Source organism: Mesitornis unicolor, unplaced genomic scaffold (assembly GCF_000695765.1).
Source record: "Mesitornis unicolor isolate BGI_N332 unplaced genomic scaffold, ASM69576v1 scaffold42185, whole genome shotgun sequence".
Taxonomy (NCBI): Eukaryota; Metazoa; Chordata; class Aves; order Mesitornithiformes; family Mesitornithidae; genus Mesitornis; species Mesitornis unicolor.
In genome coordinates, this window is record NW_010186963.1 from 508 (window position 1) to 20121 (window position 19614).

Sequence of the window (19614 nt, forward strand, 5' to 3'; positions counted from 1 at the left end):
CACACGATGTGACAGAGTCACCTACAACGGCACCATCCATATATACACACTGCTGCACGTTTTGGTCTCTGGTAGCAGACCTCAGAGATAAGAAATTGAAACTCAGTCTACACATCACAACCGCAGTGCTGGAAAACTCTCTTTTTTTTCTTTGAAGGTGGTCAACTCTTCCGGTAAGTGCACGGCAATTTCCTCCTTGTAGAAATACATCAGGCTGATGGCAGCTGTCAGTTCCTCTCCCGTCGTTGGACAAGGGCTTTGTGCTTTGACCATCTGTCAGTCCTTGGGTGACTCAGGCCATCGACAGAGTGCCAGCACTGCTTGCTGCCTTGGAGGGATGGAGGTCAGGGTCTCAGCTTGTCCCTTGTCCTCAAGGAAGGAAGGAAGGAAGGAAGGAAGGAAGGAAGGAAAACCCAAACATACTCAATTCTTCTTGAGGAGAAGCAGCAACGATCCTCATGTGCTAATACCATCAGTGACAATGGCATGGCAGTGGAAATTCCTGAAGGCCATCACTTCACATTTAAACAGGAGAAAAGTGAAGGCATGAGGGAAATACAGTCCTGGGAAGAGCTTTATTTTGGACAGCAAAGGTTCATCTCAGACTTCTCATAAAAAGGTCTGCCAACCATCAGGTGTGTAGTAGCCAAAACATGTTACTTTTAAGAGGCAACAAGATGAAACCAAGGTGTAAAGAGGGCAACCAAGACTCATGTGCCATGTCAACTCTTAAAATAGTGGGATAGAAGTAGGGTCTCCCTGCTGCGACAGCAGAACCTTGCAACAAGCATTGTGTGAGGGACGTGTAGGCAATGACCCTTCTTCAGACAGGGACAGTTTTCTGAAGCACCACAGGCTCGATATTCAAGTGAAATCCTGTAATCCATCACCTCCATGCCATGCCACTGTTTCAAAATACATTTATTCATTTCCCCTGGCATATTCTGCTATTCATGTGTCAGAGCTTTGGGTCTACACCATGATTACTACACCAAGATTAGTCTTCTGAGAGTCTTAATCCCTGCTAAGATCAACTGGAAGAGCTACAGTTTGCCAGGGCAGGGATGGCACTGAGTAAGGTTTCTGTCATTTGAAGTTGCTGTTATCTTGATCAAATTCACCATGCAAGCTGGTTTTGTGCTGGAGGAAGATGCAGGTGGTGGCACTTTGCACTGAAGGGACACCTGCACACATGCATGCGGAGAAACTTTAAAGAACCAAGGTGGCTCTATAGAGGACAGGCAAGTCACCAGATCATGGTAATGAACACACATTTGCAAAACTGTTGCACTTATCAGAGACCTGAAAGCCACAAATATAGCCCCAGGCACTTCAAGGGGACACATCAGTGATAGAAGGACAGATGCTCCCTCTCCTTCTACCACTTTGCTAATGAAAACAGGGTGATGGAAGTAACAGATGACCTCAATGGGTCTCAGTTTAAAGGCATAGTCCTCTCCCATCCCTCACCATGGGGAGGATCAATGCTAAGTTTCTTTAAGGAGTTCATCACCACTTGCTTGGTCTTCCAGGAGTCAGCAGAGGCTTCCTCCCCTGGGCATGAAGGCTAGAGATGAGCAGCTACCAGGCAAGCACTGGAGACATGACCACATGGGAATCAAGGGTAATGAGGAAGGGACAGAGAAGATCAAATATCCATAGCTCTAGATGGTGAAATATCTTAAAAGTTATCTGTTGATACTGCTCAGCTGTGTATCTTGCACAATACGGATCCCATATAAATTGTATCCCTTTCCCAGATTCCTAACATCCTGGCCTGGCATTAGCTCTAAGCAATATCAGTTCAGCCCGTGCAGCTAGTGTAGTCTGTCACAGAAATACATATCCCAGCCCTGGGTAGCATTGCCATATGCAGCGTAGGGAACCTTCCATATGGTTTCTGAGAAGTGGTTACAGCACACGTGCACCAGGCACTTTTCAAAGTAAACCAGATCTGTTCATTTTTATTTTCAAAATACCAAAGCAGTAAAATCATGTAATTGAGTAATCACTTGCCAAATTTCCTTTTTTTAATCTAATCTATTTTGAGTTACATCAGAGCCAAAATGCAAATTAAACTGGTAAGGCTCCAAGATTTTTTTTTTCCCTTTTAGAAAATACAATTTAAAGTACTCATAAGTAAGGAAATTTTAAAAACCATTTGTTTTGTATGCTGTAAACTTTGGAAAACAAGTTTCAGCCTGAAGTAAATTTTCATAGGTAATAGGTTAAACAGAAGTCTTATGTAAATTTTGATCTCTTCTTAACAACTCCAATGTTCAGTTTACAAAATTTGATTTGAAGATAATGCCATTGTTTCAAAAGAGGCTCAAAGGGTCAGAAACGAGGCAAAAAACCGTATCCTCTCTAACAAGGCACACGTACAGTCTTTCTGTATCAACTAACTCCTGTACCAAAAAAGGAGAAATTCCCGAGATCGCTCAGCCTCCCTCAATCAATTTTTGGGGATTGTTGTTGCAGCATTTACTCACAAACTCACTTGCCAGTCTGGGCAAACTCATCAGCACTTGACCACGAGGCGAGACAGATCCCCACCATCCTATTGCAGCCTCCCGCAGTCACAGATCTCAGCAGATTAGGAAAGCGATAGGTAACAGCAGCCTCCCAGAGCACTCGCTGCTGGAAACCTTTGCTCTTTGGGCTGCAAGTTGTTCAGGTGAAGCCTCTCCCTACCCACCTGCGGACCTTGGGAAAAGCTGCGCCATCTTTTTGGTTGCCTTCTACCACAATGCTGCCATCTGTTGAAAAAACTGGGACCCGCTCAAGTCACAGCTGTTTGCACGGTTCTTGTCTTTTCTCCCCTTAAAACTCCTTCTCCAAACTGGAGTCTGCTCTTGATGCCTCCCTGGCCCTTTTGTAAGGCTGCAAAGGCACAACTTGACCCCATTCATTACAAAATACTTTAAAGTGGCCAGTTTTCCTTTTCCTTGAGTAAAAAACCCTGACACTACTGTTGAAAGAGAGCGCCGTTGGGGTAGGCCAATCCCTCACATGCAAAATGCAGCAGAAGACACACAGAAGAGAGCAATGGTGGAGTTAGTAGGCTAGTAGTTTGCAAAAGACTGACCTTGCAGCTGCCCTTCTAGAGGGGATCTTGGCCCTCTTCAACATGCCTCTTCTACCCCATCTCCAGCAGTGCCACTGGTACTCATCAGATCCTGATGACCTGGTTCAGTGACCTAAAACTGCTGAGAACTACTTTGGTTTTTTCTTCTGCTGCTGCTAAAGGCTGAGTTTTCTACCAGTTTCACTCCTCAACTCCTTCTCACTTAAACTGCAAGGTGACAGCCAGTGTCAGTTCAAGGGAAGCAAAAGCAGTGTGTACTCAGGGGAACAGGGACACTTTTTTTTGGCAGCTAAAAACCCAAATTAGCTGCAATGTCAAACCACACCCTCAGGTCTCTGGTGGCTAGGGAGACTAAAGACCCGGTGGAGAGGGGAAAGGAGAGACAGGAAAAGCGTGAAATCAAAACAGACCAAGGATAAAGAGAATACGCATACTAGATGCAAAGTAGGGGCTGGACTGTGAGCGTTGATCGTGGGAACAGATGGAGAGATAGAGAGAAATGACACCCATTACACTCAAAATCATGTGTGAGAGAGGGGGAGAGGGGAGGGGAGAGTCACAGCACAGTGGGAGAGGTAAAATTCACAGGACAGGAAAAAGATTTGCACAAAGTAATGGTGTAAGAGAAACTGGAACTGGAACTTACCGTTCATTGGAAAATCACAGTAGTTGTATCAGTGCAGTTCGAAAAAAATGATCCTGTGAAAAAGAGCTTAATACTTACTCTTTTAATGTTTGACATTTGCAAGGATCACCTGCCCTTTGTATGCTGCATAGTTAGACCAAGAGTTAATAGGTACAGCATAACATCAGCTTTGGCCACCCCAATAAACGTTTATTGTATCAACTGGAGGCATAGCATTGCGCAGAATAAACTAGAGCCAAATCAAATAAAGTATTTTTCCAGTTCTGTAGAGGATCGAGATGCAAAGAAAAAGATTTTGATACTTCCATGGCTCTCCATTGGCACAGGATCCAGAGAGGAATATTCATTAGATTTGACTATAAATGTTTGTCTTGTGTGGGAGGTCTTAGTATAGTAATATGTATTAGAAACTTGATCTTTTTCCAATCAAGCCTTTCCACCTCCATTTGCATATATTTAATTGTAAATATTCACTTTCCTACCTGAAGCACTTTAAATAAATGTACAATAAACACATTGTACACAGAAGGTGAGTAAATAGTCTAGGGGACTTGTGATGAGCCCTAGAACTGTTCCAGCCTCCACACTGCTGGTTGGGAGCAAGATGATCCCTCCTCACAGCTTGTGGGGGGTCTCGTAGACCAAGTTAATGATCTCACCCTCACTGCTCCTGAACTGGGATCCTCCCCTGCAACCAATAAATCAAAATTGATGCCAACCGGCATCTGTGCCAGTGGAAAAGGTGATGGCTGGCAAGGAGATGCCCTCTCACACATAGAAGTGAATTTCTTCTGAGCACAATGACCTTCAGTTTGCAGTTGTGTCAACATACACTTACCTTTTCCGAAATGCGCAGGCAACAGAATTAGTACACTCTGTAAGTGCAACTTTATTTGAAACAGAACCCTGTAATCCAAAGAAACTCTTTAGGTGAGACATTGTCACTTGACTTAATCTGAACAGCGCTGTTCACCATGGTTGGCAGCACTGCCTTCAGGGGGAACACACTAAAGCCCCTTGTAGCAGCGAGGCAGCACAGAGCCTGGAGCTGCTGTAGCTCTCCCTGAGAATTCCCTGCGTCCACAGCAGCTTTCAGCGGGCACAAACCTGCACCACTCATGCACTGGGGCTACAGGCCTACTGAAGGAGTGCTTTTGTCCACTGCGGTCACCTAATGCAAGGCTGACATTGGCTACAGTGTGAGTAGCTCAGATGTATGCAAGAGCCTCAGTTTGTGACATGAAACATTTTTTTTATTGGTTGGTTTTTTGTTTTTTTTGGTGATGGAAAGCATGTTTTAGAAAAAGAGAAAGTCTTCCAGTCAGGATGCACTGATTGAAGACAACTGAAAGAGGACTAGAAGCTCTTCTTTCAATATGAGGTTAGGAAACCAAATTGATAAAATGGGTAACTGTGTGAATAAGCATGAAGAAAGCAAGGTGTTACCAGCTGGTCTCCCAGAAGATGTAACTTAGGAAGAAGAGATAGGCTTTCACATACTCAAACCACTCTTTGGGCATGATCCAGAGGCAGTAAGCCTCAAGCGAGGGTACAGGTAAGTATGAAGCTCTGTAAATTAGTCATACTTGAAGACTCCCCCAAAAGATATCCTGTCTGGAATTAACTGACACCTTGAATGTTACTGCAGTCATACTGACCTACTGCTCCAGCACGCATTAATGATTTAATAACATAAAACTGGTGCCTGTTAGTTATGAAAGAATGCTAACAGACCTGGGGAGAAATGCATGTTCTTTGTACCGCTTACCATGAGAAAGCTCCAGTTACATTAATAGCAAAATTTAGATCTTATTTTCAAATCACTGGATTCAATGCCAAACTAAGAGAGGATAATGTTACCTGTTGACTTATGGGGCAATCTGGAAAAGATTAAGAGACAACAACTTATGTTTCATATCTACGCTCAGATTAACTATGAATTCATTTTATGAATTGTTGTAGGGTATATTCATAAGGTGAAATTAAGATACCATTTACCTTAATACTGACCCATTGAAGTCAGAGGGACTACAGGTAGTATGAAAAAAACTTCTGGAGAATAAAACAGAGTGCCTCTTCTGAAAGTCATATACAGACTTTTTTTCTGCATAGATAACTTTTATCAGGAGAGATCATAAACTGTAAAGTAGTTCTTGTGTCTATCAGAAAATTCTATTTTATGTGTGAATTTCATGTCTCATACATGAGGACAGATAGAACTCTTCTACTGCATTACTGGAGACTTATCAAAAACAGGATGCTTTTTTCTTGAGAAGATGAAAAGTACAGAGATAAGCAGGAAAATAAAGACTGAAGTTTTAACCAATAATATTTTTGTGTGGTTATCAGAGGAATGTAATAATTAATCTTTTAATCATTCTGAAGATTGTGTGAAATCATAATATCTCATCTTTTCTAGCCTCAACCTGCCATTCTTGATCTGAATTACAAACAATAAGAAAGGAGATGATTTAATGAGCAACTTTGTCATGTTGCCATTTTGCCTTAGTCAAAGGCAAATGTCTAGTTTTGCCTCTAAACTAAAATGGAATAGACTTATGCTTCAACTATGCTTACAACTGAGGCAAACACGAATGGAAAAGTTAGGGCTATGTTAAAGCTAGAATCCCAGTGTCTTCACATTTTCATAGAAACATAATTAAATACACACTGTTAAGAAGAAACAAACGTTCATTTACTAGAAAATAAATTCTATGTTGTGAAGAAACACACATGTATGAAAAGTCTAAAATTCAATAAATACTAAACTAAATCCAAAAGGAAACATTTCAGTCACAATTGCAATAGGTATGTTCTCGTTATGAAGGGAAAAAACCAAACGTCAGCATGATTTAATCATACTCAATAAATAGGCACTTCAATAAAGTATATATTTACAGTGGCTTTCTGAATGCTAGGGCATCACAAAGTAGTATGGCTTTATTACAATGGAGGGAAGATGGCAACTACTTAGAACCCAGTGCCAACATGGATTATAACAAATCCAGTGAGTATTTTGTTTTTCAATTATTCATAGAAAATTTAATCCTGATTAAGTATCCTTGGGCAGGAATTCATGGGTAGTTGATGACTGAAACCAACATTTATTTGAAATGCTTCTGTTAATTTAATCTGTGTATATGGCTTAATTATGATTGAATCCTCAATGTAAGAGAAATGAATTATATCAGGATTAAAATTCTAGTACCACATCACCCATTCCATTTTCTTTGCCCCTGCCTTTTTTTTTTTTTTACTTTAAAAGATGTGAGCCTGCTGTTTTAATTACCTTTACGTTGCTATGTCTTCTAAGCCTCAAATACTGTTTAGACCTTCATTACCGGATGAGATTTTTAGTTATATTTATTAAAAAAAAGGCAGATATAAACCCTATTTTCATTCCCATTAAAATTTTAACCAGTATGAACATTAGCAAAGAAGGCTTTTCTTTCACACCAATAATAGAGGAAAGTTTCTTGCAGTCAGTTTTGAACATTTTACATGTGTTTTCTAGAGAAATCTCCCTCTTTTGTTTCCCCTTCTTTTATACTTACGCACAAAATGCATTTTCTTTAAAGCATGAAAATAAAAGAACATGTACTCATCGTTCTGCATCACACCAATTTCACAACTGGCCTGTTTCAGACTTGTTTGAGCTTGTAGATGTTTTAAGAACTGCATTCTATAAGACCTTAAAACCTAGTATTGATATAAAGGACAGACATTTTTTGTGGCTGTGAACAGGAGAGAAAAGATTCATTACACTTTTCTGTGCTACAGGTCAGCACCACATGCTACATGTAAACAACATTTATAAAATTCTTCAAATACAGATTTTTCCACTCCAAAATACTTTTAACAAATTAATCTAGGGACCTTTTCAGACCAAAGGTCTGTGAAGTGCTTTGACACTATCACTCAGTTTTCCAGTGAAACCAATGTATCACACACCTGTGACAAAAATACCTGTATATTTGAGTCATTATTGCACATTTATTACATAATGTATTCTTCTTAAACATCTCAGAAGTGATGCCGATTTTTATGTCCAGAGGATACTGTTAGTGGCAATGTCACTGATGACAGTGAAGATACTTCCCAGTATAGACTATGAGATAGAAAAAGTCTGTAGAGGATAACCATGGAGATACACTGACAGAGGATAACACCTATGGTAACAATCTAGAAACAAAAAAGATAGAAAAGGGAAAAGTAAGTGAAAAAAACCACCGAACAACCCACAATAAATTTCTATCAGCATACGATGTGCTTGAGGTTTAATTTTAAACCTTTTAATACTGCTGCAGTTACAAAAGATTTGAACTTGAACCTCAAGCTGAGGATTCAGACTCTCACACCTGGGTGTTTTTAAACCAGCCCCGGGCAAATCACATAACCCTTCTGGCGGTCTCTGTTCTGGGGAATTTCAGGCTTGCAATTCGCCACCCATGCAGTTTCACAAGCAGAGGTGATGTTTAGATATTCTATTCTTACAACAAACAGAGTGCGGAAAAAAAAAAGCCTGGAAACACTTCGCACTAGCACAATCATGGAGCTGTGAGAATAGTGATTTATCAGTCTCACTTAGCCAGACCGTTTTTCAGTGCAAGTCTCTTCATCTGTAAAAGATGTGTAAGGCAGTATTTATCAAACACTTAAAGGTAACTACTGTTTCTGAAAAAGCAAAAGTCTAAATTTATGTACAAGAGAGTCTTTCAAAATAGATGGGTTTTATTGAACAAATATATTTAGTGCCAGTTTTTCTTTATTATATTGAAGTGCATTTAAAGAAGGAAACACAGCTAAATTAACATAATGTAGGAACTGCAGCTGCACACAATGATTAAACTTGCCCAAACGCAAGAGCAAAGCAACTGTAATCTCCCTTCAGTAAGCTAAAATTCTCAAAATACTTGAGTAAAGTTCCTTTACTGATCCTACCTCTAGATTGTCCCCCTGCCCTGATGATATTTTCATCAAGCAACAACAAAAAGTCTATTCATTAGTAGCTCTAGAGTCGTCTTTTTTCCCCTCTAGATTTTTTTAAAATCAAATGTAGTATTTAATTTATGATAAATAATTTTAGTGGAACCTTTTTGTTTCCTTTACATATCCTCTACACAAATAAAAGCTCAATTTCTGAAAATTATAACCACAGATCGTTATAACCATAAAGAAAAGAAGCAAACTCTACCCTGGAATGAGGTAGTCAATCACCTGAGAATAGTAGTGTTCTTTATCTGAACATGGCAGGCTCCACACACTAGTTCTCTAGTTCCCAATATGTTTAAGCAACCGAGAAATCCAGTGAGTCCAGCTTTGTTTTGAACTGTTTAGAGCTTACAAACCAAACTACGTATTTGGACAGATTTCTTTAGATTAAGAAAACACTTCAGCCACAGGTTCCCTGACCTATTTAGCCACATAAAGCTTTTAAAGAATGAAGACTAAAAAGCAAACAACAAAAAAAAATCCACTGATTTACCTTTCTCTAGCTTTGTTAAAAGAATCTCCAAGGTGCTCTTAATTAAAAAAACAAACAAGAAAACAATAAAACAAAACACCCCCTCCACATTTTCCTTTGACTTAACAATCCCCCTCCCGCCCTTAATCTAGGAATGATTACCCTTAGATGATTCAAACCCTGCATGCCTTTGTAAAATATGACTCACATTAGCATCAATGAGAGCTGTGTGACTAAGACTTTTCAAGTTGCTTTGGGGTCATAAGATTAACAGCCTAAGAGCATGAGTTTGCTAACAAACACTGAACATGAAGCGCAACTACTATTCAAATTCCATCTCTTTTATCTTGCCTATACATACCTTTTCTCTTTGATATTCTCTGAATATTACAGAAATAGTTGCAAGACATGGGTGGCACAAAAACCAGAGAATGCAGGCCTGAAAGAGAAGATGAGTATAAGTTATAAAATGACTACATGCCAGCTTAGAAGAAAGAGATGACAGTTAGAGGAACTGCATTTACATTTCTGTCTAATTTATGAACCCATTGTTTAATTTTCAATCAACAGAATAAAAACCACACAATGAAAGGTGGGATTTCTGTTTAAAAAAAGAGCTTTATACTTGTCAAATTAAAATGACTACTCAGAGTATGATGACAGGGTGCAATTTAATCAAACCAGACACTTAAACATTAGCTTTCTTATGGAGGAAGAGAGTTTAGTGCTTCCGTCAACTGCGTGCTACAATTATGTTTACAGCAGAAAGGATCAGTTTTTCTGATGTAACCCATACTTTGGCAAAGGTGATATAGAACTCCCTTTTCAGCGTGCTTCTCTCCACTGTGATGATCTGGTAAAGACCACCAGCCAGCAAGAAAGCTAGGCAAACTCTGAGGCCAATAAGCAGTCCGCTTGCTAAGCCATGGTGTGAGTGGTAGGTGTGGTGATTCGTATCTTCAAACTGCTCCCAAATTAATAAAAAGCTCTGTAAAGGAACAACAACAGCAAAGTACATTTAGAATAAACAAGGTTACAGTAAACCTCAATTAATCTTCCTATCACAGACTAAATTATCCACTCAACTGGTCATGCTCCAACTGTTTGTTGGAGACCATCATGTTGCACAAAAAACCCCACAGCCTGAACTGCTTTTTGGCATTACCCATTAGTCCAAGTACAACTGGCAGGAAGAGTCTCACTTCTTGCATTCTTTAACTTTTCAGAAGTTTGACAAGTTAGTCTTCTTTAATTTGGACAGAAGGAATGTGGCACCTTAGCATAAGATCCAAAATAATCATCTAGTTAAATAGGTGGCCTACCCAGCAGGAAGCCCACTGAAATGATTCCACAGAGCTACAGGGAGGTGTCTCCTTCCACTTGGGATACACAACCTGTAAAGCTTGTTTCAAAGGCAGGCAACTACGCCTTTTCTTTCAAAATCCTAACAGGATTCACTTTTCTTTACAAAGATGGGGAAGAGGGTGGTGCTGCTGCCCCTTTTATACAATAGCCTAAAGGCTCCAGCATTCACCCAGGTTGAACTTGGATCTCCCAGAATTCCCTTCTTTGCCTAAAGGATATCCAACTCCCATCTCCCACCTCCTTGGAGAGTGCCCCAACTGCCAAGCTATAGGCTGTTCTTGGGTGGGCCACTCTCCACCCCTTCCATTGAAGCTGTGCCATTGTGGAGAAAAGAATTCAATATCAGCTAGGTCAGAAACTCCGAGTGAGCCTGACTCTGCAAGCAACTGGCTCGGAAACCTCCTAGGGTCTAGGAAAGTGAGCGTCACAGGCTCCAAATGCTGTTTCAACACCTGGACAAACGCTCTAGCCAACAGATAACTGCACAAAAGATAGTAATCCTCCTTAACTCAGCACCGTATCCATTTGCTGCAGAATCCAATTTTGTAGGAGCACTGTGAGAAAGAATATTGAAAGATTCTCTTTGGAAAAACAGACTAAGAAGTACCTAGTAAGGCAGAAGGCAGGCACCTACTTGTTACATAAAAATTGTGTCTTGCCGAAGAATACCTTTTTAAGACTTTGGGAATGTTAACGTTAGAAATTAGAATACCCATAAAGTTTAGACTCTCCCAGCATCATGAAGCAGTTGAATGGTATTTTAAAACTTGAATATACACTGGAATCCAGTCCACCTACTGCACACATCTAACTTGCACTTAGGTTTCAGGTGCCTAATGAAACAGGCTTTCTGAAGAAAGGTAGGCAAATTTGATTTATGAGTGAGGTAGCTCTGAAGGTCTTCAGAAGCAGACATTGTATGCCTCAATTTAGAAATCTTAAATTAGTCAGATTCCTTTCTGAACACATTCAAAGGCGCTCTCACTATATTAACTACATGAAGACAAAAAGGTTACTGATATTAACTTTTTTTTCTTTAAAGTGTAATCCACCTGTGCCTTCCAAAGGTGCATGTCCTTAAGTCTTGTCAGCTGCAACAGGATCATTTTAACTTAGAAATATCCTCAGAGAGTACTCTTGTGCTTTTCCCCTCCCTAACTTAGGCCATGACACAGCAAGCATGATTACTGTCATTTGAGTCAATCCTCAGCTACCTGGATGGAAAATGGAAGGGTGGGAGAGGGATAGACGTGAAGCACTCATGTCTTGAACATTACTGATCACTAGTCAACAATCTGACCAACAGGCTTCAGAAGTTCCCACCATAACACTCCATTTCTGAGTAACTCCAAGGAAACATCTTTAAATTACTTGTCTGAGAATTCTGTCAAGAAGACTAAAATAAGACTAAATGGCTCCTGAAACCCTGAGATACAGCAGAGTGTTTGATAAAGTTGTGTCTACAGCCCTAGTTTTGGCATGAAATTGATGAATTCCTATCACAGAAGTTATTTCAGACCAGGTAGAATGTGCTCAGGCAGAAAACACGGGTTCTACCAGTTACAGAATCACTGCAGTCTTGTACAGAGCATTTTCCCTTTTGATATTTTAACTTGGCAATAGCCAAAGTATTTAACTTCCCTAGACTGGACGTACGCTGTCTGAGAAAACAGAAAAAGCAATCAACTACTTCCTAAGTATAGAATCTTCCTGACTAAAGCATGTTTCTGAGGGGAAGAAACACATGCCAATGAACACGGAACTGTGATGCTGTTTTAAGAAGAAACTTTAGCTAGATCCCAGGGATAGTTTAAGCTTAGAGAACAGAACTCATGAAGGTTTGAGTTTTCCTTAATCTACACCAATAGTAACAGCAATGAAGCCACTTTCATGAGAAGATGACAAAGAGCTGGAGTAAAGGAACCATGAGAACAAAGTCCAAATCCTTATGGGAAAATAATGTCTGACAACAGGGTATGCTCTGGACTAGCCCTTCAAAGAGTGTAAACAACACAGGAATCACTTGATGAAAGACTGTGTGTAGTGACAACAATATAAGATCACAGAAGACCAGCTTCCTTCAGTTTCATTGGATTATTCCAAAAGAAGCAGAAGGTAGAGGCATTGAAGGCAGAGGCATTAAAGGCAGAGATGGAACCACCAGTGCAACACACTGGAAACTTGAACAAGGTGAACATGTGTCACTGCTCTTAATATGAGCTGGCACTGTTCTTACACACTAGAGAGCAGCAGGATCCTATAAAAAAAAATCTGTGCTATGGCATGTTTCTAGGTTACAATGGATTAGACAATCTGTTTTCAATGAAGGAAAAGCTTCCATAGACAAGCATGATCTTGAAGTCAAAATCTCTTTGGCTGGCTATACCTGAGAAAATAAGGTCAATAAGCCCTGAAGTCCTTTACCTTGACTACAGAAAGGCACATACCAGGTCACTTAGCTGCAGTATCAGGAACAAGCTGAAAAAGCACCCAGACCATCCACCTGCTGAAGTGGGTATCAGAGACATTTTTGTGTTGGCAGCGAGCAGAACTATGTTTGAACTCTGAGAAGAAAAAAGGGGGGAAATCCTAACTGTTATCCAGAACAACTCTGCTTAGGCTGTAGACAAAAGAACTGGATGACCTAGGTAGCTGAAGGGCTGACTCGCACTAGCTAAGTCCAACATTAAAAGTCACAACTGCTTCTTCATAAAGTAAAGGGGAATGACCATCTCCTTGTTTACATAATGCACTCTTCAAAATACATAACTTCACCTGCACATACTTCTGACCTATCTTGGTTCACAGTAGGCACCAACCACGGTCCAGTTCTGGTCTTCCTCTTCAACTGCTAGAATAATGTTTGCCACGGACATCATCCTGATGTTCCAGATACATGTTGAACCTCCACAGCTATACAGTGAAGAACCAGACACTCTTCTTGTCTGACATGAGGAAACAATTATGGTAGAAGCCCTCTTCCCCTTTGCTGTGCCAATACTGACTAGCCAAGATAACATATCAATCTCCAGTAAAGGCAGGTTCTCATGGGACAGATCATCTCTGAGAGAGAAGGGGAAGGGGGAAGCAAAAGGGCAATTAAAAATAGAAGCAAAGCAAAGTAGATTAACTAGCTGCTTTTAACAATACCTAGTACTTGGGTATCTGATATGGTGCAATGCCAGTACAGTAAAAAATGGTTTAGATGCAAAGTAAGAGGTAAAGCTCATTGAGTACACCTTTGGGGCATACCTAAGAATCCCTGTGAAGCATGAAGTCTAATACAAGTAAGATTCTATGTAATTTTGGTCAGGTTCAAAGTGATCAGCTGTCTTCTGAGAATCACTGCCTCCACTCTGATCAGCCCTGAAAGCTGAAACTGCTCAGGTCTATATGACGGGAAAGGCCTGCCATCAATAAAGTTTTGAACAAGATTTGTATCTCAGCAGCAGAGAGTGGAAACTTTAATGAATACAAAGCGGTCTGGCGATCTTTTGTTCTGAGGCTGAAATAAAGAACAAGTTAAGACAAAGGGGGATGCCGAATGGCAGACTTGTCCCTTCTCTGAGATGCTACCTCTTTGCAGCCACAGAGACCACAAGAGGTCTGCCAACTGGGAGACTGTGTCCACCCTACACTGATGGCAACCTGTAAACACAGCCTGGGAAATTGCTGGTGTTTCTGAAAGAACAAAAAGAAAGAACCCGTAGCATCAGGACAAAGAGGAGGAAAAACCCTGAAAATTTGCTGAGTAATTTGACAAACAGGGTCAGATAGTTTGCCAGTCAAAACTGAGGTAAAGTTGAATAATAACATGTTTTCCCAGGCTGTCCACTTGCTCGACTTTCCTGAAGATGAGATGAGGACAGGTAGTGTACAACATCAATAAAACAAACATGGTTCAATCTCTTGCTGCATTAGAGTAGTGAATGTGGTTTCCAGCACCCTCCACAGCAAATCCATCTCTAGTTATCCATGTAAGTCTGTCCAACTTCTGGCATGGGAGGAAGTTGGCTTTCCCAGAAGAATATCTGGGAAAAAGCAGGACAGAAAGGAGGTTATTCTACATTTTTAATCACTAAAAAATGCTCACTGATGGCCCTGTTACAGCAGGTCCAACACTGATGTCAATCTAGACAGACCAGTGAACAACAGACTAATCCAGAGAATGAAGTCTTAAGCTCACCACCTTTGATAGAGGTGATGTGGTTTGGATCCTGCACCCCTGAGCTCAACAGCTGAAGAAATAATCTAGCAAAAGGTATATTTTGTAGGTACTACCATGAGATGAGAGTACAAAAGCACCCAGGCAGTGACATACTCCGGTATCTATATTCTGTTCCTTCAAGACTCCTGGCAAACCTGATGTTCCCAACGGTACCAGGAGGAGAGAGGTGGTAGAGCCATGCAGTTGTGGTGAAAAGTAAGATAGCAAACTTTTGTGCCAGCGCTCCAGTGGCACTCAAAGAGCCAACACAAATGTGCAATGCACCAGCACTGGGCGAAGCAGCATATAAGTGTGACATCTGCCCCAGCTTTTACCACAAGTAGCAAGGAAAAGAAGATCAAGCTGATGATACTGAGTGTCCTTTCTCTGTATAGAAAAGAGGAAACAACAAAAAAACTTTCCAGTCTCAACTGACAGAGCGCTCACACACATACATATTCACAAGTAGAGAGGTGTAAATAAAATTAAATACTTTAGAAGTCTTCCTTACTACCAGCATGTAAAATTGTTGGTGCTAGATGGGTGTCAAAGGTGGAATGATCCTATCTTTAAATTTCAACAGTTCCATTGACCTTAATAGCCTTTGGTTTATATTCTTAATTATCAAGAAATGTCAGCTCCCAGCTACTCTTAATATTTCAGCAGTTCACTTATTTAGTTTGGAAGCAGCACTAATTACAGATACTACTCAAATGGCACAAAAACTTCAGTATAATCTCTCCGTCTCCAGTTTCTCTCTGCTCTTTTCTTTCTCAATGGCTTTCAGATTCTCTTGTCTTTATGCCATGATTAAAAAAAATTTGTTTACAAATGGCACCACCAGGGTTGGATGATCTCCATTACAATTTACTTTTAAGTTACGGGTTTACTTGACTTTCTAATTTATACTAATGGAAAATATTTGAATGAAATTATGTGTCAGACCATTTGTATATTTGCAAGACCAATCCTGCACATGAACCTTTCAAGAATTCCCTTATATTGATTGAAAAGGCCATCAGACATCCTATTTGAGTGGTTCGAAGAGAAGAACACGGAGGATTTCTATTTTTTTTGGTGACAGAAAGAATTTCTCACAGCAGCTTTTCTTGTCTTTCATGCTGCTTGTTATCACCCCCTACGGTCTAGTTCACAACCCCTTCGTTGTAGTGATTATAACTATTTATAGGACCGCATTATAAATCAGATCAGTAAAATGACTGCTGAAATATCTTTTTTTTTTTTCCTTCCCAATCTAGATCATTCCACTGATCTGGTTTACAGTATAATGCTACAAACAATTGGCAAAACCAGGAGTCTGGAGAACTGTGGGAACTTCTTAAGTGGTTTTACTGCTGAGGCAAAAACATACTGTGAAGCTGCACCTAAAACTGTTAAAGAGAAGGTGTTACCTATTAGACATACTGGGTGCACATTATGCTGTGGAGTTTCTTGGGGTTTGGTTTTTTTTTTTCAGTCTTGATACTCCCTCCCTCATAAAATATTGAAATTAGTTGGTTTATGGTTCTGTCATTCTGAATAGCAACTCTATATTTCAGTATAAGAATGAATATAAAATACAAACCTGTGTAACAACAACTACTACAGCAATGCCAGTGGATGTTGGAGTGGAATCCCACTGAAGAGGTCTGCCATGAGATTTCTTCATTCTGCCTATTGTCCAACCCATACACAGGCTCAGCAATAAATACAGCATTTGTATCTGTGAGACTATGTCACATACTATTGGAAACAAAAGAAAAATAAATAGGGTCACAAAAAAAAAAATAAAGTTTTTTTCCTAAAGAAAAGATAAATGTTCTATATAAACACAAATTAAAGATGGACATTTATGCCTCTGTGTAACCTAATTTTGATGACAGTTTGACTAGTTGAGGTTGCCTTGCCACAAAATGTGGATATTCCATCCCTGGAGATATTCAAGGTCAGTTTGATGGGGCTCTGAGCAACCTGATCTGGTAACATTGTCTCTGCTCACTGCAGGGGGATTGGACCAGATGATCTTTAAAGGTCCCTTCCAACCCAACACATTCTATGATTCTATGATTCAATATTTCGAGAAGTTTCCAGTGACCACGCAGATCACGATCAGCTTTCCTCTAGTTATGCTGCAGTTCTGCAGCGATGTGGGCACAGTGCCATATCCTTCCAAATACCACTCTTGTGTCAAAGAAGTCTGGACTCAGGAGTCCATCTGCATGAATAGGTTTATAAATGCTAAAGAACTAAAATCATATGTATGTTAATAATACTGCACATATGAAACACGATGAATGCCTTTCTTGCTCCAGAAAAACTTTTGTTTAAAAATCAGATAGCTACACTGTACTTTAAATTAATTGCATGTTGTCTTAATGATGCAGTAGCTTGCAACAGAAAGCACAAATATTTGGGACAAATTCCCCTCTCAGAGACTTAAAAGGGGAAAATATAATGAATAACCCTAACACAAACTTCATTTGGAGCAACAGCTTGCCTGCATTTCATTTCATGAAATGCAAACTACCTCTGCCTCATTTTGCTATGTCCATTTTTTGCTCTGTTTGGGAACAATTAACATGTACTCCATAGAGTTACATTCTTAATTAGCGTCTCAGACTTGTGTTTGAAGCTGTAGCTGAATAAAGAGAACTTCAAGCTAGAATATATTAAAGCCTTTACCTGTTAGCCCCACTGAAAGAACTAACTGGGTAATTGTTAGCTTTAGACCTGCTAAGTTTTTGATTGAAACTTACAGATTAATTTTATGTTGGTGTTCGGGCTTGAGAGTAAACTGGCTCATTGTACTGGCATAGCAGACATGTACAAGAAAATCTGATTCCTGTATTATGTAAATTGCAAATTTGGTTCCAAAACTAGAGATTGTGCACTACGCACAAGAATGCTTTCTTTTTCACTTGATTAATATTTTAGTTCAATTAGATTTGTTCCTTATTTGTAGTTTTCACTTACACTATCAGGTACAACAAAAATATTTCTATGTCACAAAAGCAAACTTCAATATTTTTATACAACTGGACTGTATTATAAAATATAAATGTACTTCCACATTTACTAAAAAAATTGACACAAAAAATGATGCCACTGTACAGAGATTAATATGCACACAACGGAAGTGTGTCAAATGAAGATCAGCTACAGTATTTCCCTGACGCTCTGCAATACTAATAAAATATGGATACAAACCAGACTTCAGCACATTATTCCTAGGATATATTTGGTATTCTCACAGTTCGTATGCTTAAATGCTTCTTAATGTATTCAGACACCGTTGCTGTTTAAGAAATGTCAAGAGTTTTTAGTAAACACAAACTTGCTCTTTACTAAAACGAAGTGGCACTGATTTTAGGCAAAATGATCTCTGAATTATTTTACAATGCTAGCTATGGAGACATAGTTCTTACTAGAAAAGATTGTTATGTGAAACCAGTGTTACAAATCCAGCCTAGAGAAACGACCGAACAAATTTGGATGTTATAGACAGCATTTCATTTTCTGTCACTCCTTAAGATAACTTGCCCTGTAAGTTATAGCCAGACATCATCTATCAATCACATCTTGAACACAGACACTGCTCTGCTTCAGTGTGGCAACAATTCAAGAGGACTCTCATACAAAATGGTGCAAGACAAAAATTCAGTACCATCTTTAATCTTCGACATCTCGTACACCTTGCCAGAAAGTAAGAAGGTTAAGAGAAATTTATAAAATTACAATAATCTCACAATATTCAGGGTCAGTGTAAAGTCAAATGTTACTGTGCTGATACATTTGTCTGATTTCATCACAATTATTTTTTTTTTGGCTGTTCAACAGGCACAATAACATTCTTTGACTTTTCACATTTTGATCTTACCAAAACTTAAAAGATTACTATCTGTGATGCTTTTGAGTGTCAGCATTATTTGTGTGATTATACACATATTACATTATTATACGTAAATTAGTTCAGGCAATCAATTAGACTGAGGGTGAGGTTTTTATACATGGTAAGGACTAAATGATGGCAGGAAAAGAATAGTTGCTTGGGATATTTCTGAACAGGTTTCTAGAAATAAATTCTGGCCCCGCTGCAGCCAACAGAACTTTTACCATTTACTTCTAACTTGGATTTCTGTTCTAATATAGGGAAAATGGTAGCACCATCCATCTTCAAACTATACTACTTGCTATGAGCCATTCTTCAGAATTGTAATTGACACTGAAGCTTCCAACATTTCTATTTCTTCTGCTCTTTTATTGTTTAGGGAACCACGAACCTTAAAAACAGTAGGAAAGGAAAACCCTATTAAAACATTATTTTATTCTTAATAACTACTGCTTTAAGCAAATAAAAACCTGCTCTTCACTACAATATATACACAAAAAAATCTAACATGCAGCTACTGTCTCTGAAGCTCTGGCTAGGTAGCTAATACTGTTTTTCTCACTGAGGAGGAGTTATGACTACCTCCATATTCTCTATTTAATTTCATTTCAAGAGATGAGAGCAAAAGTTTAATAATAGAGTTGCTGGAAAGGCTGCAAGGAGCTGCTAACTCAAATGGTTAAAACAAGAAAGAGGCGATTACTGTGGTGCCAAGTGCCATCAAGAGGCTGTTAATTCCAACTGCAAGCTTCTAAATGAACTCTAGGAAGGGAAATCTTTTTTCTAGATAGGCTGTTACTCTCCAATGCTATCTCACTACTACAGTACTACTTTCTTGGGGTGCTTCAAGCCAGCCATAAGGCAACGTATTTGCTTAGAAAGAACCCCCCAATGCTTTGAATGTCAACTACAAACAGAAAAAGAAATAAAGAACATTTAAACCTGAAGAATTCAG

The 19614-nt window shown here is 39.4% G+C and overlaps 1 protein-coding gene across 1 annotated transcript in view; it reads right to left on the reverse strand.

Moving 5' to 3' along the window:
• Window positions 1-7326: 7326 nt before the first annotated feature.
• The window catches only part of GPR180 (G protein-coupled receptor 180), a 22911-nt gene continuing 10623 nt past the window's right edge, over window positions 7327-19614 (reverse strand). The window contains exons 6-9 of the mRNA XM_010185287.1: window positions 16356-16513; window positions 9995-10186; window positions 9560-9637; window positions 7327-7916 (exon numbers count right to left, since the gene is read on the reverse strand). Coding sequence (XP_010183589.1) covers window positions 7758-7916; window positions 9560-9637; window positions 9995-10186; window positions 16356-16513 — 587 coding nt within the window. The 3' untranslated portion in view covers window positions 7327-7757. The remainder of the gene's footprint in view (window positions 7917-9559; window positions 9638-9994; window positions 10187-16355; window positions 16514-19614) is intronic.